This window comes from Sitophilus oryzae, unplaced genomic scaffold, assembly GCF_002938485.1.
Source record: "Sitophilus oryzae breed Bouriz unplaced genomic scaffold, Soryzae_2.0 scaffold_1274_pilon_pilon, whole genome shotgun sequence".
NCBI lineage: Eukaryota > Metazoa > Arthropoda > Insecta > Coleoptera > Curculionidae > Sitophilus > Sitophilus oryzae.
Window position 1 is genome coordinate 3,763,089 of NW_022145920.1, and position 23,155 is coordinate 3,786,243.

At 39.0% G+C, this 23,155-nt stretch overlaps 1 protein-coding gene across 1 annotated transcript; it reads left to right on the top strand.

The window, feature by feature from the left end:
* Positions 1-406: 406 nt before the first annotated feature.
* LOC115874381 (E3 ubiquitin-protein ligase CHIP) lies at positions 407-21,536 on the top strand. The gene is made up of 8 exons (XM_030889528.1): positions 407-663; positions 720-804; positions 1,028-1,141; positions 1,200-1,341; positions 1,439-1,541; positions 1,609-1,665; positions 20,959-21,075; positions 21,130-21,536. Exons 1-8 carry the CDS (start codon positions 538-540, stop codon positions 21,253-21,255), a joined length of 870 nt encoding a protein of 289 aa, XP_030745388.1. The 5' UTR covers positions 407-537; the 3' UTR covers positions 21,256-21,536.
* The last annotated feature ends 1,619 nt before the right edge of the window (positions 21,537-23,155 follow it).

A 23,155-nucleotide genomic window follows, 5' to 3' on the forward strand; every position in this document is an offset into this window, starting at 1 on the left:
GTAAATGCAGTTTATTAATTACTACGTGTAGTTTAACAACTCTGGCACAGAGATATAGAAGGGATCCAAACTAAACCACTTCCATACCATACCTCTGCCCATGCTCTGCCCTAGCAGCAAAAAGGAGACGTTAACCCCGTTAACCTGACGTTAATTTAAAATTTATATTTATCCCCGCACGAGAATTGGAGCATAGAAATGGAGTCTTGAGAGATGGGGAGATTTCAGGGAGATTATTGTCTTTGGGACAATAGTTTAATTAGACAGTATAGACAATAGACACTCGTCATATAGATCGCGGTTCGGATTCCGCGTAAACAATGTAGGCCTTACGTCCAGATTAGCCCTGGCAGCCAAAAGGAGACAACTTAAAATTTACATTTTACTCTTTTGCTATCTTCATTCTGTTATTTTTATATGTGTCAAACAAAAATATCGTTTTTTAAAAGTTATAAGAAAATTTATAAAACTTTATACAAATATTTTTATTTTGAAAAGAACCTTTAATTATAAAAATAAGTTTTTACTTAAGTTTTAATGAGAATGAGTAAACATATGTATACTACTGTAAATTATTCTGATAAGGAATTTAAAGAGCAAGGAAATCGTCTGTATAATTTGAGAAAATACGAAGATGCTATTAATTGCTACACTAAAGCAATTGTAAGCTATTACAATGTTAAATGAATATTTTTATTATAAGTATTCGTTTATTCTAGATTAAAAACCCAGATGTTGCTCAGTATTTCACAAATAGAGCACTGTGTTACTTAAAACTATTAAAATGGGAGCAGGCCTGTACTGGTATGGGATATTTAAATTTCTATACTATATAATACCGTATGATCGAATAAAAACGGCGTCCAGTTGGCTTGGAAATGACGATCGATGACATTTCCTATATAAATTTACATATAAAATGACAGCGATCTTCATTTCATAGCCATCGCTGACGCCGTTTTTATTCGATCATACGGTGCCTATCTGATTTGATATTCCGAGTTATATTCAACATTAGTGTTTTTAGATTGTCGAAGAGCATTAGACATGGATCAGAGTTTAGTTAAGGGACATTTTTTTCTAGGCCAAGCTTTGCTCGAAATTGGCAGTCTTGATGAATCAATAAAACATTTACAAAGAGGTTTGTATAAAATTAACTCTTGAAATATTCATTATGCAATTATATTTTAATTTTTTAGCCTTAGATTTAGCAAAGGAGCAAAAACTAAATTTTGGAGATGATATTGCATCCCAATTAAGAACCGCTAGAAAAAAGCGTTTTTCTTCTCAAGAAGAAAAACGTATTTTACAAGAAATTGAATTACATACATATCTAAATAGGTAAAGCTTATAGAAATGTATAATTAGGTTTTATTTTATACTTCTGTTTTCATGTATTATGAAAACACTATCTAAAATAGTTTACATTATTTTGCAGATTACTAAGAGATGACAAAGAACAACAAATTAACAGGATAAAAAAGGAGGAAATTGACAATGATACTAGAAATAAGAAAATATTAGAAACTGAGGAAAAATGTGTACGATATTAAATTATTTGAAAATATTATGTTACATAATTTTAGTTTGTTTGTGTGTTGTTTTTAGGATACCTATGTTAATGAGTTAAATTCCTTATTCCAAAAAGTAGACGAAAGACGTAGGGTAAGTAATATACTATATTTTATAGGCCCTCGCGGCTGCAGTAGAGGGTCCCATGGGACCCACTCTTAGTCAATACTGTGAGGTTCTCTTCCTTTTTGAGAACGCTTACAGACGCCGAGTTGCCTTGGTTTAGTACTCGGGCGCCACTCTCAAAGTTTATAGTGTTTGAGAGACCACTAGTGCCAGTACGGGTAGCTTTTATACAGTGGAGATACCAGGGAGTGATGAGATGAAAAGAAAATAAAACACACAATTAACTATAACGTAACACTAGGTTTTTATTTAACAAATTAATTATGTACGAAAGTAATCAAAGAAAGTTTACGTTCTCGAATTGTAACAATAGTAAAATAAAATGAATGTTTAGAACCTCGTAAAGCAAAATTTACAATAACAACCGTGTACCTCTACAGTTCTGATTGATTATTCCCAATACGCAACTCTCTGACTGACTCTATCACTCGAACACAAGACGCGTTCCCGAAGTGACGTTCCGTTATACACAGAGACGCGGTTCCCGGATCGGCGACGATATTAACAGCATCCTGTTAGACACGACGACGCGAGTTCCAGATCGGCGTCGGATTTAGCGGCGTCCCATTGGACACAGACACGTAGGTACCGGAGCAACACACTCTACAGCGACGCGACTCTCTAAACGGCGGCGACGTCGTTACAGGCGTCCCGATGGTCACAGCAACGTATTTATCGGAGCGGCGTCCTTTTAACAGCGAAACACGGACCCCGGTTCGGCGTCGGAGTTAAAAGCATCCCGTTGGACATGGGTGCGAGTCCCGGATCGATCTCGAAGTTAACAGCGTCCCGTGGCACACAGACGCGAGTCCTGGATCGGCGTCGAAGTTAGCGACGCGCCGTCCGTTGGGCACGGACGCGGGTACCGGATCCGCGTCGAAGTTAGCTACGCCTCGGCGAGTGGTACACCGTTCACATTAGCGCAGCACGGACACACCGCCCGGTCAGGACAGCCTTGGGATTTCGGCGAGATCCCGTCCAGCGTCACTGTTGCAGGGTGCCGTCCGGACGACACACCTAGAGAAAAGCGGGCGCGACAGAACCAGCCTCGCGAGTTGGGCGAGATCCTGTTCAAGCAACATAAATATTCGCTACCCGTGTGTTTACTGTACTACCTTAACCGTTAGCTGCCTCACTCTGTCACTTTAACAAAAACAAAAGAAATCGTTCCTCGCGTTCGCGCGATCCGGTCAAATAGCCCACAACCTCCGAAGAGGACACCGTTTAGCCTATCTGAGCGAATATAAGTTTTGCTATCTCTTTGCGTTCGCGCGATTCGGTCAAATAGCCCACAACCCCCGAAGAGGACACCGTTTGGCCTATCTGAACGAATATAAGTGTCGCTGTCTCCCTTATCCCTGTAACGCGCTTAGGCAGTAGAGTAAACGCTAATAACAATAAAAAGAATACGACCTACCCTCGATCACTTCGGCGGTTGGTGCTTACCTTGCAAAGTACGGCGGCGATCGGCGGCTGGTAGCTGGTTACTCGGCGGGGCACTCCGGGCTCGAACTCACAGTTCACTTTCAAGAAAAAATTGTAAATATTGGAAAGTGAAATTGACGTTTAAATTTGACACTGTTGACAAGTCTACTGCTACTAGCGCCCCCAATATCGCTTGTAGGAACTACGGACTAGATTGTCACGCATGGCGGGAATTTCAAAAAAATAAAAAAATTCAATTCTTCATTTAATTTTAATTATGACATATAATATATAAAAACACATAAAAATACATCATTTTTTAAAAATATGTTTAATATCAATATCAAATATACAACAGAAATTAATTTCACCACAATAAATTAATAAAATTAAAAGAATAATGTTACAAGTAGATCAAGAGACAAAATTAATTATAACAAAACTGAAAAAAACGTCGTCATAGATGGCTTAGAAATGAAGCATAATTTTGAAAGTAAAATTATATGGGAAATGTCATCGATCATCATTTTTAAGCCAAGTGGACGATTATTTCAAACATACAAGCTGAGTTCGTTCATAGTGCTCTGAGAAATCTAGATAAACAAAGAATAATAAATTAAAAGTATTCCAGGGGAAAAGAGAAGAAAAAACCTGTATCGTCTCTGATATCTGTCAGGGTATTGTTGAAAGTGTCATCTTTTTGCTCGAAATTTTCAAGTCGATCAAAAAGATGACATTTACAACAATACTTTACCGTAACTTTCACAAATAGCAGCTAGAGAGAGTACAGGTATTGCCTCTCTTTTCCTCTGGGATGCTTTATATCTGTTGTTCTTTGTTTATCTATATTTCTCAGAGCATAATGCCGAACACGACTACAGTATATAATAATTTCAATATCCTAAGTGGAAAGAAAAAAGATCACCTTTCTATTTTGTACTATGGTCCCTTTCTTCCGATGGCTCATCTCGTTGATATTTAGGAAGGTATCCATAAAATATATATTTTACTATCGGTGCTGGGATGAAAAAATATAAAATTCAATTTGATTTGATGATCTTTTCCTGTCACCTAAATCAGGAGAATAACAATGAGCATGTTAAGATGAAAAAAATTATTTATCAAGACTTTTACCTACACGTTAGTCCGAGGAGTTTTATCAAAAACCTATATTTGCCTAAATAATTTATGTATTAAATTTGCAAAGCAAACTGCAGCGTGTAAACAAAAGAAATAAAATGGCGACAAGTCAACGTCAACGACCCGACAAGGAGAAAAGGGGTGTTCGAATAACAGATTATGGGTCACCAAAAGTTGTTTTTGTCTCCTTTCAACGCACACTTTAGAAAGAAAAAGAGATGAACTGGAATACTGAAAGAACGTCAAGGTTTTATCTGTCACTCTTGTCAATAATTTATCGGTAAGGAAGATTCCTAGAAAATCGCTTGTAGTCAAGTTTTCAACCATTGCCAGTTCTCCCATAAGAAGTGTCATCCAAGGGGGTGACAGTGAAATAGGAAAATTAGAAACAGTCATTAGTGTCATTCCTGTCATTCTCCTCACGACAAGTATGGCCGCCTAGACAAGGACAGCATTGTTTTTGTCTAACTATTGTCTAACTTCACAGTTTAGAATTGACAGATTTCAGTTTCAGAGACAACTTCAGATTTGTTCTAGAACAAATTCGAAAATATTCGACGCCATTTTAATTCATTCCGTTTTGAAAGTTCAATTTAATATTTCGGCTGAAATTTATAATTATAAAGGTAATAAAGTATATAAAATATGTATTACATGAAGAATCCTGGAGAAAATGACGTTTCTGCAGTAATAGGTATGTCCCATGTATATGAAAAATAGGTAGTAAATAAACAGTTTTTACATTTTTTAGATGCAAGAAAATGGTGTTATAATCTCTTTGATCGGCGATTTTTTTGAAAATGGAAACAATTTACAGCAAGGTAAGATCATTTTTAACTATAGCCAACATTAGTTATCTCCAGTATGTGCGATTTATTGTCAATAATGCAATAAATCGGACTGATAATCTGATTATGTTATCCGACTAAAAGTCTCTTTTTGCTTCTTTTTGATTTATAAGCCAGGTCTCTTTGGGAATAATGGACGCTTTTTTAAACAGTATATTTATATTTTATACCTAAGATATCAATATTAAATAAATTTAATATTGATATTTTTACATTGTTAATTTTAGTATAAAAAAATGTGTTTTTCTGTTTTCAGGTTTTGGTATACCCAGGTTTTTGTATAAGGCTCCCGTTTTCATGTCCCTGTGTCCGTTTTCTGTCCTTGAAGTCTGCGAATACGTGTGTTACCCGTGTGTTTATTTACAAATTACTGTAAGTCATGCTTATACCTTAACTAATTTACGTTAAAAGTACATATAATTAACTAATTGGTATTGAAACAATACAATCCTCTATATTCTTATATTTATTTAGTCACGTTGTTCCATATTTCAAATAAATATATGTGAATAAATTATTTTTGGTTTTATTTATGAAAAGAAAAATACAAAATACGTTTGAACTGAAAGAGGGCCCGCCATTGAATAACCGGAAACGGAAATGAAAATTAAGCCATCATGTCCTTATCATGTCAACCTGTCAATTGGAAAATTAGTTCTCCAGACGACAACGAAGGCTTTCGGTGGCGTATCGTGTTTCCCACGATTTAACACAGAGTTGACACTTCTTTCTAGTTAATTATTTTATGAGTGTCATCCACTAGCCACAAACTGTCGTTTTGAACTGCTGCAGCCAAGGTACTCGACTGGCGCTCCCTCCACTTAGCATGCACTAGCAGAGTAGGGCGATCGGCGCGGACTGTTTGTTTTCTCGCATTAAAACTTAGCGACCAAAACCGATCAAAACTCTCTTACAATATGGCAATTAAATATTTAACTTATTTAATTTAACAATCGGAACACTAATGAAGTTCATTACAATAATGATTTAATAATTAACAATAAAATACATTGACTGTCATTATTAAAAGAAAATGAAGTCCCTTTTATTCTTGTATAATATTAATTAACACAATATACAGGGTCTCCCAGGAATAAGTGCAGAAATTTTTATGAACTTCATTAGAATACAATATACTAAAATCCTTAAAAATCACAGAATAATATCTCAAATTTGTCGACCTTGAATTCATATCTTCTCACAATTAAGTCACAATCCATAAACTTAAAATAAAATGTTTTGTATCTGTCACAATTACTTTTATGAGTCACGAGATTGAAAAAATGTGTTAGTGAATTTTATTTGAAGAAATTTTTAAATACACTGAGAAAATAATTTCTTTATATTTCTGTTATTTTATTGTGGCCTTTTTTGTTTTATTAATTTTAGTAAATACAAATTCAAAAAACCATAATAAGGGGAAATAACCAGGAATGGGTATTTAAGCGTTTAATGTTTCTGTACATTTTGATTTTTACAATAGTTATTAATAGAGGAGAGGAGCTGTTGTTCCATGGCAAGAGTGTAAAACCCATGATACAAAGAATACAAGGTATGATATTGCGCAGGTTGGTCACTACGTCACAGGTGATAAAAGGCACTGTTGGTCGGCAAGCTCTGCGCGCCAATTTCAAATTGTCAAACAGATTGTGTCATCTGTGAAATTTGATTGTATCAAAATGTGAAAATAATTTTTCAAATGTCAAACTCGATGTCAAAACATAACTTTTGGGGTTATGTCCTAAATCTTCCCTATTTTAGGTCTTTTTTTATTAGTGGCAATTGAACAATATGGATATTTTTTTGTATGGCGTATGACGTCACAGGTGGTATGCGCAAACTTAACGAAATTGGAGCCGCTATCGATCATGCCTTTTTTCTTTGTACCATGTGTAAAACCTATTAGTCCCCCATACACCAGGAGATCCCACCTGCGGACCCGGCCTACGGGTTTGGTCCTTTATGTACCAAAACTGTTGTATTTTGGTTTGTGGACTTGGCCTGCCGATTAGATTTTGCCCAATTAAATATTCTCCTTTGGGAGGAAAGTTCGACTTTTTATAGCAGTTTTGTATATATGGTAATCGCAAAACAATTTCCGATGCACGTGATCAACTTTGAGTGACAAGCGATGGCGACAGCGCTGCCAGATTGTGATGGATTTATGAGATGAATCTTAATTTAAAATTGACAAACAACATAATATATCATTTTTTAAAGAGTTACGCTTTATTTTTAATTTAATAACATATATTTGAGTAATTAATTGATTTATTTGTTTTATAGCTTATTTTACTTATTACATATTGGCAAAAACTAGTCCATTATGAAGATTATTATAAGCGTTATTATGGGTTATTTATTTATTGATGTACATCTTACAACGCCAGAAGTTGTAATAACAAGTAAGAGGGTGCTATTAATGTACAAACTAATAATCACAGAATTTAATAAAATTAACTTTGAAAGTGGTATCATGTGCTTATCAATCAAGCTTACTTTTCTAACTGCAGTCAAGGGTAATAAAGAACCTTTATTGTCACGTTCTCGTTCAAAATAGTTTTAAAAAAATCAACAGCTCAAGAAAAGACTACAAGCTCTTTTGCTTCATATTATATCTGCATTCCTAATATATTTATTATGAATGCAGATCAGTTTTTAAATATAGCCACATAATGTTCAAAATTCCCGCAAAGCGCTTCTCGCCGAACAAAACCGAACTCTTCGTGTAGGATCCGAATGCTTCCGAGGTTTTCGTGAGTTTTAGTGTCGTCTCACTAGGATAATTGTCAAATAATAAAGGACAACATTGCCGAACTTCTGGTTAAAGCGATAATTCTGGTTTAAACTAATTTTTGCAGCTCTAAATAAAATATTTGTTAGAATCATTTGCTGTATAAAGTAAAAGAAAGAGCTGCTCGGTATCTTAAATTATACAACAAATTTGTCGATATAATTGATGATGTGCATCGGAAAATGTTTTGTGATTACAATAGATAAATGTTTATCAGTATAAAAACTGTGGAAAGAAAGAGCGTTATAAGTCCGCCGACTTTATCCTTCATTTGTTTTTTAGATCTATTTCTACAGTTTTCGCGGACTTGGCCTGTGACAGACTTGGTCCGCCAAAGGCTTGGCCTGCCACAGACTTGCTCTGGCCCACAAACACAAAGATTTCATCCGCAGGCCAAATCCGCGAGCCAAATCTTCTGGTGTATGGGGGACTATTGAGACGCACTACTGATTTAGGTTAGAGGCCAGATGAGATCGGATACAGTACGTCTGCTGGATCTGTGTCTCTGAAAGGAATGCGGACAAAAAACATTTAAATAAACAGCAATATATTTTATACGTCGACTTGACGAGTAACGTCACCGCAAATCGCTCCGCCCACTCATTTTATTGGCTACTTGCAAATTTGTCGAATTTTTATTGATGGGACGCGTCGTCTAATTTTTTACTAAAAACATCGAGAGAATATCGTTTCCCCTCTCACGGATACCCCGTAGCTACAGAACGGACAGACATACTGTATTTAGTAAGAGTAGATTTAGACACTCACCATGTCGGTAGGTCAATATACGCGAAGACCGCAGTTCGGATTCCGCGTAAACGAAGTAGTAGTAGCAAAAAAGACACGTTAACACCGTTTCTCGATAGATCACCGACGTTAGACGATGTGACTATATGGATAGATATATGGAATGCAAGACGCTTGCGGTCTTGCATTTTTTCGCGTTTTTTATTTACGTCTCTTTTTTGATAGATAATAAAATATAAAAAAACAGATTTTAAAAAAATTACGAAATTTTTATTTACTTGAGGCGTCAAGTTGCAAACCCCGCCGAAAATAATTTTAAAAAAAATGGCCTAATGACATTAATAGTGGACCCTGAAATCTACATAAACATAATCCCAAACTGCACTAAAAGTCACTTATTCCTATATAAAATTCACTACAAATTACGTTACTGCAGAAAAATTCGTCTTATCCAATTATATTTGCTTTCTATTGTCATTATTGTTACAAATTCCGCATTTTTTCATAAGCTTTTTACACAGGTATAATATTACTACTGACGTATTTTCAAATCCTTACTAAATTTTAATAAATCAAGTTAGGATGCAAATATCGTACGATCGAAAAAAACGGCGTCCGAAAATGACGATTGATGACATTTCCCATATAAATTTACATATAAAATGACAGCGTTCTTCATTTCATAGCCATCGCTGACGCCTTTTTTTATCATGTTGTATCAAAACCCGCAATATGCATCATACTGCAACAAAACCCGCCTTATCCGAATTATTTTTGTGCTTTTTCTGTTTAAAAGTTAAATATTAATTTTTATTTCTGAAAGAATGAAATACAAAACAATGATTCCACTCAATGGACATGTTTTTTGTAAATTAACGGTTCAAACGTTTGCTAAAGCAGTTTTTGCTTATTATCTCGAAACAACGTTTGGAATAAGACGGGTTTTGCAACTTGACGCCTCACTTATTCTTTCCCATATAATTAATTTATTAAATAAGAAATAATAATAAAAGGTTTCTTCATAACTATTGCCAGCGAATATATGATTTAGTATGATAGCATCCAACATTAAGCCATATGGATATGTAGAATGTAGAATGTTTAGAAGGGGAGTTAATCACCGAGACCTTACAGATCTATCGTGTGTTCCCCTTTCTTGAGTTATAACGAGTTATAACTCATCATACAGTCTTGGGCTTTAACAAAAGCCAAGCAACAGCCTAGCTACGTTGAAACACCGGTTCCCATTAGAACACCGAAGTTAAACGATGTAAGACGATACTGGTGGATGGACGGGTGACCGGTTCGAAACTCTGTATCGTGCTGTTGTCCAAGGGAAAAGTGTAAAATCTATTGACATACACTGCTGATTCCCGCCGGTTTGAGGCCGGATGAGATCGGATATCTCGTTAGTAAGAATTGATTTTGACACTTCCTAAGTCGGTAGGCCATTGACCATGATATGGCCGAGGACCGCGGTTCGGATTCCGCGTAAACAAAGTAGGCCCCGTCCAGGTTAGCCCTGGCAGCAAAAAGGAGGCGTTAACTGAAATATTTACTTTTTTAACAAAAGCCAGCATCTGCGACGGCTCCACTGAGGCCAGCTCTCCATCCTAGACATCAGTTGTACCAAAGTTCATGGCACGAACTTATCGGCGCAGTCACTGATAAGGTGTTCTTGGTGTTTCCCCATTTTTTCCACAGAATCTGCATTCGCCGTTGTTCCTCAGCTTCAGCCTATTGAGGCGTTCGTTGAGGAGACAGTGTTCTGTTAGAAACCCCGTGATAATCCGAAGATTGTTTTTAGTTAAATCAAGGAATTTTTCTCGGTCGTAAGTTCTGATGAACCTTTCGAGTGTGTTAGGCCGTTGAGGACTCCCATTCCAGGTTACGGATGGAGTCTTTCAGGTTCTCAGTTCCGCCTGTAGTTGGTCTCCCGCTTGGAAAAGCAGAACGGTTTTGCTCCAGATAGTGGAGTGTCGCTCCTTTTCTAGCTAGATCATTTGCTTTTCTTTGCTATTTATTCTTAACTATCTATTCCTTTGGTGAGCGGACACCCAGAGTAGGAGGACTTTATTTTCTTTACCTAATTTATTCAGCTTCTCTAGGCATTCTTTGACCAACTTCGAATTGATGGTTACTGAGTTTATCGCGTTTAGTGTTGCTTGACTATCGGATAAGATGGCTATTTCCTGTTTTCGATAGTTCCAATCTAAGATAAATTGTACGCATCTTTCGATAGCGTAGATTTCTGCCTGAAGGATGCTGGGGTAGGTGCCAATTGATTCGGAGTATTTAGTTTTCGGCCCCACGCTTTGGAAGCATCAGTATACCACGTTATGGTATGGTCTTTTAAATGCTGAGAAAACATTTCTCCCTTCCAATCCTTTTTATTATTCAATACTACAGTGAGGTGTTTCTCAAAGTTGTAGATTATTGGTATGTCATGCATACTGGGAGGTGGAGACGTGGAATTTTCTTTTTGATGATGTTCCAAGCCCCTGATCTGAAAAATTTCCCAGTACTGTTTCCGTCAATGACCATTCTAATCATTGTCGTCGGTATGCTGTTGGGCATGTTCTCACGGCACATGTGATGCAGATGCATGCCAGTCTCTGTACTTTGCACAGGTTTTGCCTTGCTGTACGTTGCTCTAGTTTTTATACCAAGCAACTGCTCTATAAGTAATCACGGGTCTTACTATTGTTACGTTTTTTGTCGGTTCCGTGTAGATAGAAAGTCACAATTTATTTAAACATAATTTATTTAACACTAATTAACAAACAATATCGATTAAAAAAACTTAAAGAACTATTTATGACTTATTTACAATTTATCTAACTATTTATCTAACAGAAATTTATTTTGAATTAGCGCGGCGCGGCGATTGTAACTGTACGCGTCGACCGGTTGTTTTTCTCTGTCTTCCTCAGGCCTCAGGCGTCTGCTTATATATGAGATCAACAGACAGTCCAGACATATCTCGAAAATTCTTAGCGGCGTTCTTCGAACGTCTGTGGGCGTATGAGTCATAGCCAAGTGGCCAAGCATAAGGCCGAGTTCACACGGTACGGGTCCGCAACACTGCCCCCTTCTTAGGTACATGCTCGTCCCGAGATGTACACGGTGAATGAAGGTATTTGCAAAGCTGGCCCCTGGTGCATTGAGAAGTCTGGTAGAAAAACAGTCTACAGTTTTCTCGCCGGATCTCAGCTTTGGGTTATAGCAGCAAACGAGGATCTCGATTCCCGTAAATCTAAACAAGACTTCAATCATGTTCCGGATCGTACGCCAACTCAAACCATCGAGTCCACACGCCAGCTTCGGAATGGCTAATCGTGTAATGTTATTGTTTAGCAGTGCTTCTCTCAGTTCAATCAGGGTCTTTCATAGATTGAGATAAGTCGGTTTACTCGGGGACCATTCCATATTCCTCGGGCCACACAGTGAGCGAGCGAATAATCAGGAGGCACGGAAAAGAGGTCTCGTTGTTCTTCTTTGGTTACACCATAGCGAGCCTTCTCACTGCTGTTGTATCGGGCCATGAAATTGCCAAAGGACATCTCCGAATCAGGGGGATCAAAGCTGCAGGTTCTCACGGTCCCAGCACGATCTTCTATTTCGCCTTGGTAGGGGCTCAAACGATTGAAATGGACGATCCTTGGTTTTCCTTTTGGCAATTTCCTGATACGGTATACGACGTCATTAATTCTATCCATGACTTCGTATGGCCCTTCCCACGAGGATTGTAGCTTCGGAGATAACCCACAACGTCTCTGCGGGTTGTATAGCCACACCAACTTCCCTGGTTGGTATCCTCCATGCTCAGCTTGAATGTCGTAGTGTTCCTTCATTCGGTCACTAGCGCTTTGAATATTCAGGCGGACTCGCTGATGGATGTCGTCCATCCTTTGACGTAGTGTGTGGACATAATCTTCTCCAGCGACATCTTCTCCCGGTCGGCAACCGAACTTCAGATCACAAGGTAGGCGCACTTCCCGTCCCATAACGATGCTGGCTGGAGTTTGCTCTGTAGATTCTTGGACGGATGAACGGTAGGCCAACAGGAACAGGTGAAGAAATTTGTCCCAGTCTCTTTGGTGGTCAGAGACTACTTTGCCCAAATAACGGTTGATGGTTCTGTTCATGCGTTCAACCATCCCATCGGATTGTGGGTGCAGAGCAGTCGTCCTGGTCTTGCGGATGTTAAGGACTTCACAGACGCCTCGGAACAGATTGGACTCGAAGTTTCTTCCTTGATCTGAATGAAGCTCCATGGGAAGCTCCAAACCTGCAGATCCATTCTTCAACAAGGGCATCGGCAATGGTGGACGCTTCTTGATTTGGCAACGCGTAGACCTCGACCCATTTGCTGAAGTAATCCATTACTACCACAATGTATTTGTTGTCATCGTTTGTCTCCGGGAAAGGACCAGCCACGTCGATCGCTATTCGTTTGAAGGGACTGCCTACATTGTACTGGCGCATTGGAGCTTTACCGCGCTTTTGTGGACCATTGATAGCAGCGCAAACGTCACATTTCTTGCACCAAGCCCTGACGTCTTCTTTGCAGTTCACCCAATAGAACCGTTCTCGCAGCTTGCCAAGTGTCTTGGTAACACCAAGATGTCCACCGCTGGTTCCATTGTGAACTTCCTCCAAGACTTCCGGGACCCTATTCTTTGGAATGACGATCTGCCTTCTCTCTTCTTGTCCCTCTGGTCTCTCAATCACACGGCGGAGTAATCTGTCATCTATTACCAAGGAATTCCACTGGGCCCAGTACGACTTCACGTTCGGCGAATATCTGCAAACTTCCTCCCACGTTGGTCTTTGGTCCGCGTTTTTCGAGTTAATCACTAAACCTAATTCTGGGTCACTGATTTGGTCGTTTGCAAGATCTTCGGGTTGCCAAGTATCGTTAACCACAGTTGTTCTTATGAGTTTCGCTTCTTTCTCTTCTGCTCGGGAACAATGTTTACAGTCCTTAGCGCAAGGTCTTCTGGAAAGTGCGTCGGCATTTCGATGGATTGCTCCAGCTCGATGTTCTGTGTCGAAGTCAAATTCTTGTAGTCGTTCGATCCATCTAGCTACCTGCCCTTCAGGATTCTTAAACTGCAACAGCCATTTTAAAGCAGCATGGTCTGTTCTTAACAAGAACTTTCTTCCATAGAGATACTTGTAGAAGTGTTCCACTGCTTTAACTACGGCTAGTAATTCTCGTCTGGTCACGCAGTAGTTCCTTTCCGGCTTTGACAAGGTCTTACTAAAATAACCAATTACTTTTTCTTGGCCATCGTGGATTTGAGACAGAACAGCGCCTAATCCAACATTGCTAGCGTCGGTATCTAATATAAAGTTTCCGTTGCCAAGAGGATAGCTAAGTACAGGCGCACTAGTCAGGGCTTTCTTCTATCTTCGGAATGCCTCGTCAGAATCTGAGTCCCAAGAGAAACGCCTCTCGCCTTCGGTAAGTCTGGTCAATGGTTTTGCGATGGTGGTGAAACCCTGTACATAACGGCGATAATATGTGCATAGCCCCAAAAAGCTTCTGAGTTCATGTTTGTCTTTGGGTATCGGTCACTCTTCCACTGTCTTGGTCTTCTGTGGATCTACCGCAACTCCTTGGGAGGAGACTACATGGCCCAAGTAGTGTACCTTTTCTTGACACAGATGACATTTCTTGGGGCTAAGTTTCAAACCAGAGCTCGCAAGTCGCTTGAAAACTTCTTCCAAATTCTTCAGATGATCGTCGAAGGATTTCCCCATCACTATAATGTCATCCAGGTACACTAAACAGGTGGTCCAGGATAGTCCCTTTAACACAGACTCCATTAGTCTTTCTAAGGTAGCTGGCGCGTTGCACAATCCAAAAGGCATGACGGTAAATTGCCACAGTCCGGAGCCCACCGAGAACGCTGTCTTCTCCCTGTCTTTAGGCGCCATGTCGACTTGCCAATATCCAGTCTTCAGATCCAAGGTAGAGAATATTGTCGATCCCGCCAACGTGTCTAGAGTATCGTCTATCCTCGGCAGGGGATAACTATCCTTCTTGGTAACATTATTGAGCTGCCGATAATCAACACAGAACCTGGTGGTACCGTCTTTCTTCTTTACTAGTACTACCGGCGATGTCCACGGCTATTAGATGGTTGGATGACACCCTCTTCTTTCATTTCTCGAAGGATTTTGTCAGCTTCTTCACGTTTGGCGAGCGGAAGTCTTCTCGGATTTTGTTAGATTGGTCGTGCATCTCCGGTGTCAATTTTATGTTGTACTAAATTGGTACGACCTCTATGTCCTGCTTCTCCTTTATCAAACACATCCTGACACTTGATTATTAGGTTTTTCAATTTTCTACTATCCTGGGAAGAATAATCCGTTAACATTTACTAGCGCCTTCACCATTTTGTCCGGCATTTTCGAAGCCGAAACTTTGGAGGTTTCCATGCTTCGAATAATTGAGGAGGTCGAACAACAGTACCCTCACAGGGTTCCCTTCTTCAAGGACACCGAATAATAATTAGTGTTTATTACTCTCACCGGTACAGTCTTCTTCGCTCGTAGCAGGGCTTTTCCTACAGCGACCCCTCGTCCTATTTCGCTGTCATGGTTCCTTGGCTCCAACAGAATAATCCTCCCATTATTCATTTTACCTTCCAGGCAACCATCCACAAATATCTCACAGCGCTCAGGGATCGAAACATCTTCTGCTACTACCACACGAAGCGTCTCCTCACATTTTCGATGTAGAACTGCTTCTTCATTTATTTTCAAAATTCCCTGTTTGAAGTTTAGTTCAAAACCTCTAGTGGTCGTGATGTCCATTCCGAGAATAAGTTCATCTTCGATATCTGCTACTAATACTGGATGTTCAAAACTGGTGCTCCCAATTAGAAAATTAAGGTTTACTTCTCCATGGACAGCAGCGGAGCCCCCTGTAGCAGTACGTAGTTGCCATTGTGTTGTTTTAACCTTCTTCGATGTTTTAAGAATGTCCGGTCTGATGATAGTTTTCGTCGCACCTGTATCCAACAGCATGGTCCGGAACTCTCCATCAACAAAACCACCACAAAAATGCTGTTGAATTTGTGTTGTAGCGAGGCGACTTGAGCCGTTTTCGTTGGGGCATGTTGGGTACAGGTCGACGTGTGCCCTTCATTTCGACCCTTAGTAGTTTTCCGACCTCGACGAAGCCGGTTCTTCATTCTTCTCCTTTCAACGGCTTCGCACGTGTCCTACCTGCCCGCAGTTCCAACAACGAATCCACAGATAACGAATCGGTCCCTTCTTGCCTATGTACTGGTCCATTACTTTCCGAACAATCCCTTCCACGGATTCGTCGGAAAGAATTGACTTCCTAAAGACCGCGAACTTTGTCTCGCGGCCTCGAATTCTAGGGCACGTGCTAAAGCATCCACCAAATGCGTTGGGTGGGCTAGGAGAAGTGCTTGTCTTGTCTCGTTGTCACGTAAGCCGTCGGAGAATGCCTGTACTGCCAACCGCTCCATAACATTCTCGGGCGTAGCAGGGTACGCAAGGCGAACGAGGCAGGCTACGTCGGCTTCAAATTCCTGCAGAGACTCGTTTGATTTCTGAATGCGATTTTTGAGCTAGGAATTGTAGACATGCTCTCTAAATGAGCCTGGCCGTACCTCATTTCTAAATGTCGTACCAATTGCTGATAATCTCCCTGTTCCGATGGTGAGAGGGTCTGCAGGACGTCAGTCGCATCTCCCCGCAGTGCGATAGTCAAAGCGGTAGCTTTTTTAGCGATTGTCCAGCCGTTCGCTCTCGCAGCGGCTTCAAATTGGCAGAAGTAGTTGGCCCATGCGGGTTTTCCGTCAAATTGTGGAGGCTTCATAACTGACTTTGAGGTATACTTATTTTCGACTAGTTTCGGGTCATCCGGTGTTTCTTGACATTTTGGTGAATTTGTCTTTATTATTTGTTCTTTCAAAATTTCTATCTTTCTATTTACATCGTCCTCAATTTGTATTATCTTGTCCGTAGAATTCTCTATAATCTTTTCTTCTAATTCCCTGGAATTTTCTATTATCTTGTATAAACTTCTAAATTAAGTATTTTATTATTAAAGCTGGCATGTATGTTTTTAGAATTTTCTGCAATCTTATTTTCTAAAATATTAATTTTATCGTTTAAACTTTCTTGCAAATCCTGGGAATTTTCTATAATTTTATCACTTAAAGTTTCTTGCAATTTTTCAATGACGAGTCAAGGTCACCTTCCAGCTCGAAGTAAAATGTATCAGGATCCTCACCTTCCTCCACCAAAACGTCTCTCAGTCTAGCTTGCAAAATCCTTTTTTCCATCTGTCTCGCACTTTCTCTCTTCCAATATGCATTTCAGTTCTGACACTTTCAAGTCTTTCAACAATTTTTTCAGAGCCATTGTTAGTCTTTATTCTTCTAGTCTATCACACACGCCACACTTGACACCAATTGTTACGTTTTTCGTCGGTTCCGTGTGGATAGAAAGTCACACAATTTATTTAAACACAATTTATTTAACACTAACAAACAATAACGATTAAAAAAACTTAAAGAACTATTTATAACTTATTTACAATTTATCTAACAGGAATTTATTTTGAATTAGCGCGGCGATTGTAACTGTACGCGTCGACCGGTTGTTTTTCTCTGTCTTCCTCAGGCCTTAGGCGTCTGCTTATATATGAGAGCAACAGACAATCCAGATTTTTCTCGATAATTCTTATTCGTTCTAGAACGTCGGCGTCGCTGGGCGTATGAGTTATAGGCGAGTGGCCAGGCCTAAGGCCGAGTTCACACGGGTCCGCAACACTATCATGGTATACATCCAGCGCAAAATGTTAGGGGCGCAGCCCCATCTATTTCCCGCCAGTCTCTGGATATCATGAGAGCCTTTGAGCCATATTGATATAAAAACTCTTTTATCGAAACATACCTAATTTTGCTGTATTAGATAAGGTGCTGGTATTTTATGATCCATATAAATAAACATGTTAAAAAATGACTTATTTGTTCAAAACTTTTGTTTTAATTTACGAAAATAGTGTTTTCCCGACTTCATTAAAGTTTTATTAATAATAATTCTGCGTGTGTGTGTTTTGAAACTGGACTGCACAGCCTCTGCGCCTATAAACCGTCCCGTGCTCTTATTAATAGAATATTTATGTAGAAAGTGTCAATAGAAAAAAACTTAAAAAAATGCGAGACTTGTAAGCCTGGTTTTTTGCTCATTTGCTCATTTGCTCATTTGCTCATCACTAAACGTCTGGAAACTTTTTCGTGCTCTTGTTCCTGGGCAAAAGTGTAAAATCTATCGATACCCACTGTCATTCACGCCGGTTAGAAGCCGAATGAAGTCCGATATCTCGTGAGTAACAGTCGACTGCGGTTCGATATTAATCAACATATCAGAATTATAACAAATACATTTTCCACTTTTACAAAATACTTCGACGAGTGTGTGTTGAGACTCAGCAATTCGTCTTCACTTCAACTGCAGTAATGATGTTCACGCTGTGAGTCCTTTGACCTTCACGCGAAAAAAACTACAATTGAGCGAGTGCCGGGCAATGGCAACAGCATGAGCAGTGGCATCTCAAGATTGCGGCTGCTTCTGCCGCTGCCCGCTTTCCTACACAAAAATACTGGTGTAGCATCGACGCCAGTATACACATTCATCCTTCACTTTTCAACGAAAAACAGTAATTAGAGGGAACGCCACTGTCCATGCTGGGTGCCAGCATGAGCAGTGGCAGCGCAAGGAAGTGTTTATAATCTCATGCTGAGGCTGGACTGCTACCTAACTGGACTGAGTGAACCCACATTCGACTCTCCCCACACTCTGACTTTACCTCGACTACACTCACAACCAAACTTATATAGAATCATCTATTATTTTTGATAACGTAAGAAAATGTTGTGTTTATGAATAAAACTCAGTCCTTACCAATGGCTTTTAATGAAAAATAATCCTTATACATAGCAATTAAAAAAATTAATCAGTTCCAAAATAAACACGATGGATTTTTGGGTTTCTGAAACCAGCAAAACCAAAAAGAAAATTGATAATTTTAATAATTCTTGTTGCCACCTCTAGCCCTTATGCAAGCTTCTATCCGCGCTGGCATGCTTCTTATTGAATTATCAACGTATTGCATTGTTCGTGTTATTACGAGTTTCGTGGTCCAGGCGGTTAAGCCAAGACCCCCCCACACCCTCTACCCGCGAGACATGCCCACAGACAGTAGAAGGTGCCTGGTTTAAATGTCTTGGTGCAATTCCCTGGCCACTACAGCCAGAGACAAGACAATGAGTGAGATGCTTCTTGGACTGAGCCAAAGTGCTAGAGGAGATTCTGCCAGCACCTGACAAGGAGCTTCCCCACCAACGACAAGGTCTTGCATCTCCTAGGGGAAGTGACGACATCATAGGTAAATAAATGATTTTAGTACTGCAGAAAGATAATGTCAAAAGGTACTGGTTTAAAAAAAATAAGATTCAAGTTAATTAATCAACTTTTGAGATATAAAATTCAGTACCTAAGTGTTATTATTAATAAAATATTTTGTTTTATTTATGTTGTGTATATTTGTTTTGAGGTATGTTTTCCCATGCTGCTAATGCTGCATCAATAAGAGGATCATCTCGACGAGCTCTAACCCTTCTTTTGAGCTGGTCCCACAATTTAAGTGTTTGATAGGGTACAGATCTGGTGAACATGCAGGCCAGTCTAAAACTATGACTCCTTCCTTTTCAAGACATTCTCTGGCACTCTGCTGGTATAGGGAGGTGCATTATCGTGCATGAAGTTAAAATTATCCCCAATTGCAGCTCTCGAAAGACTAACGATTAATTCTAGCACTAAATCAACATACCTCCGACCCGTTAAAGTTTGTTGAAGTGGTAACAATGGAGTTTTTGCTCCCAGCATAATACCTCCCTAAAACATTACAGTTCCTTCTTTATATCTCAGCAGCCTGGGGTCTCGCTCGTCTTTCTGGAGCTCTGAGAACCCGAATTCGATGGTCATCTGATCTTAGGCCAATTCTGATCGCATTCGAAAAAAGAACATTTTACCAATTCTCAGTTGTCCCGTTTTGATGTTGAAGGCATCAATTTAGCCGGTCAATTTTATTTTGCCGAGATAACTGTGAGATCCGTAACTCTCTCCTGCTGTAAAACCCTCGAGCACGAAGCCTTTTTCTTATGGTTTCAACTGAAACGTTCACATCTGTAGCTGTCAGAAGTTGTCTTTGTAGCTCTGGATGAGAAACATTGGGATTTCTTCTAGCAATTGGGCACACAAGGCGGTCTTGTTGTTCAGTTGTGACTGTTTGGCGACTTTGTCTGGGCCTGTTCTTGTGTGTTCTTTTTTCCAAGTACCTTGCATGTTTTAGATACAACACCTTGGGTAACGTCTAGTATCTCTGCAACGTCTCTTTGGGGCATTCCTTCTTCAATGAGAGCAATAATTCTTCCCCTCTATACATCTGTTAATCCAATATGACATTTTTTTTAATTTTTAGCCGACCATACCAATAGGTATAGTAGGCTATTAAGATCGGCAAAAAAAAAGTTTTTTTAATTTCACTCAAAATGAGTTATTTGGGTCATAAATGACCTAAATACAAAATATTTTCATGGTGTCTGTCTGTCTGTCCGTCTGTAACACGATAACTCAAAAACCGCTGAACCGATTTTAACCAAATTTGGCACAAAAATACTGTGGCACCCGAGAATTTGGCCATTAGTTTTTGGTGGGGATGGAGGGCTGGTAAGGGGGTACGGGAGGGGGTTAAAAATTTTAAAAAATCGTAACTCCAAAATTACAGTAGCTAGCGAAACGCGGTTTTCAAATTAAGATTAGGAATAATATTTGCAACAAAATTTGTAATTAAAACAAACATCAAAATCAGTCAAAGTCGCAGTTTTCGAGATATTAACATATTTTAGTATGGGCGGCTATACGTGCCTCCCGGCGCCAATTTTTTTGGGTCGAATGAAAATTTCCGGACAATCATGATTTAATACTGAACACAAAATTCAAAAGAAAACAAAATCGCAGCAGTCGTTTATTTTTTATTATCATGTTTATTTACAACAAAAAGCCTTATCTTAAAGTTGTGTACCAATGTTTGTCCTTGCAAGAAATTTAGTCAGAAATAAAGAGTGATTCCATATAAGTTTGGTTGTGTGTATACCTTGGCTTATCTCCACACTCGACTACACTATATTTTGACTTACTTCGCTAGTAGTGTATAGGCCGTTTAATATAAAACTAAAGTTTTTTTTTTAGAAAAGAGAAGTTCCTGATTATCTATGTGGCAAAATAAGTTTTGAAATTCTACAGGAGCCAGTTATAACACCTAGTGGTATTACTTACGATAAAAAAGATTTAGAAGAGCACTTACAAGTAAAAATACTTGATGTAAATAAGTTTTATTATATTAATATTTTTACATTTTAGCGTGTAGGTCATTTTGATCCTGTTACTAGAGTTAAACTTACACAGGATCAGTTAATACCAAATTTTGCCATGAAAGAAGTTGTTGACGCATTTTTAACAGAAAATGAGTGGGCACTGGACTATTAAAAGTTTTTTGTTTGAATCCGCAATTTCCATCTAAATAAGAATGTTTCATTAGAAGTTGTTTTTACTTATATTTGTTTTGTTAGCATATTTGTTCTAATTTTCTTTCAAGTAAGTTGATTTACCAATTACCGAAATTACAAATTATGATGTAAAGCTATTGGTTACAATGTGATTTACAAGGATATTAATCATTTGATTTTATAGTTTATATATTCTATTGATGTATAAGAATATTGATACGGATTGTTTATTGAAATAAACCGATGTTTGCACTTTCTTTATTAAATTTGATTTTACTTATCCACTGAAATATTTTCACAACGTATAGGGTCCAGTGGCGGCTCGTCAGGGTAGGCAAGGTAGGCGGGTCCTACCCTAAGATTTTGGCAGAATTTAAGCGATTTATTATTTACTATTAATGTTGCCAATACATAAAAATACTGTTAATATACGGAAGTGTGTTTTAATAATCAATATTATTTTAATATTTGTGGTCTTGTATATTATCAATCATCGAAACCTGGTCATTTCTAGCTGCAATGGAGGACGCGAGAATTGACAAGGAGATACCATCTCTCCCAAGTTATTTACACTGGCACTGGAAAATGTCTTCAAGAAATTAGAATGGGAAAATAGAGGTCTAAACATCGATGGGGTACACCTTAGCCATCTGAGGTTCGCAGATGATATTGTCTTGCTGAGCACCGACATTCAAGAACTGAACACCATGCTAAATGAGCTAAATGACCAATCCCAGAAAATTGGCCTTAAAATGAACTTGAAGAAGACCAAGATAATGAGCAACAATATCCATAACATTACCGTAGACAACGTTATTATTGAAAACGTAGACCATTATATATATTTAGGTCATAAAATCAAGCTGGGCAAGCCAACATACGGAGATCAAACGCAGGATCCATTTGGCATGGGTAGCATTTGGAAATATGAGCGATATTTTCAAGGATAAAAAGGTGCCCATGAACCTAAAGAAAAAGGCTTACGACAGCTGCATTCTACCTGTGCTTACGTATGGCTTAGAGACTATGGCAATTACCCGAAAAACAGCAGAACAACTACGAGTAGCACAAAGAGCCATGGAAAGAATTATGTTGTCAATACGTCAAAAAACAAAATTAATAGATGTCGTTAAAAGAGTGGCAAGACAGGATCCAGACCGATGGCCCCAAAAAGCAATCCTATGGAGACCTAGGGGAACAACAAGAAGTGTGGGCCGACCAAAAAAGAGATGGGTCGATGACGTCAGGGCAGTGGCGGGAAGACAATGGATAAGATTGGCTAGAGATCGCAAAGCATGGAAAAACCTAGAAGAGGCACTCGAAATCGCAATCCAACACTGGATGGAACGAGGCTGAGAAAGAAGAAAGAAGAAGATATTAACATATTCACTACCGCTGGCGTACGCTGACCGCTGACTGCCGCTGCGTTAGAAAACAAAATAATTTTGACCGTTGGAGTGCCTTTGTTCGGCGATTTCTACATCGCCTACTATCAGAGTCGATGCACGACGTACGGCAGTCTTCTGTCTCTGTCTAACTCATCGTGCGGTAGCGATGCGACGTAAGTCGGAGTTGTATCATATTAAGGCGGGGCTTAGGCGAAATATCCGGTCGCCTTCGCATGAAATCGTGGAGGCTCGGCCGGTAGGCTTAGATGTTAAGGGGATATTCCGGATATTTCATAAGGAGATATATCACATTTTGTTAAGGGGATATTTCATATGATTCATTATATTATGTAGCATTTAAAACTTTTATATATATAATAACTCTTTATTTATAGCACCTGGCTAGCATAAAATAATACAAATTAATAACAAAATTATAACAAATACTCACAAGCCATATTAAAATAATCACACAAGCCATATTAAAATAAT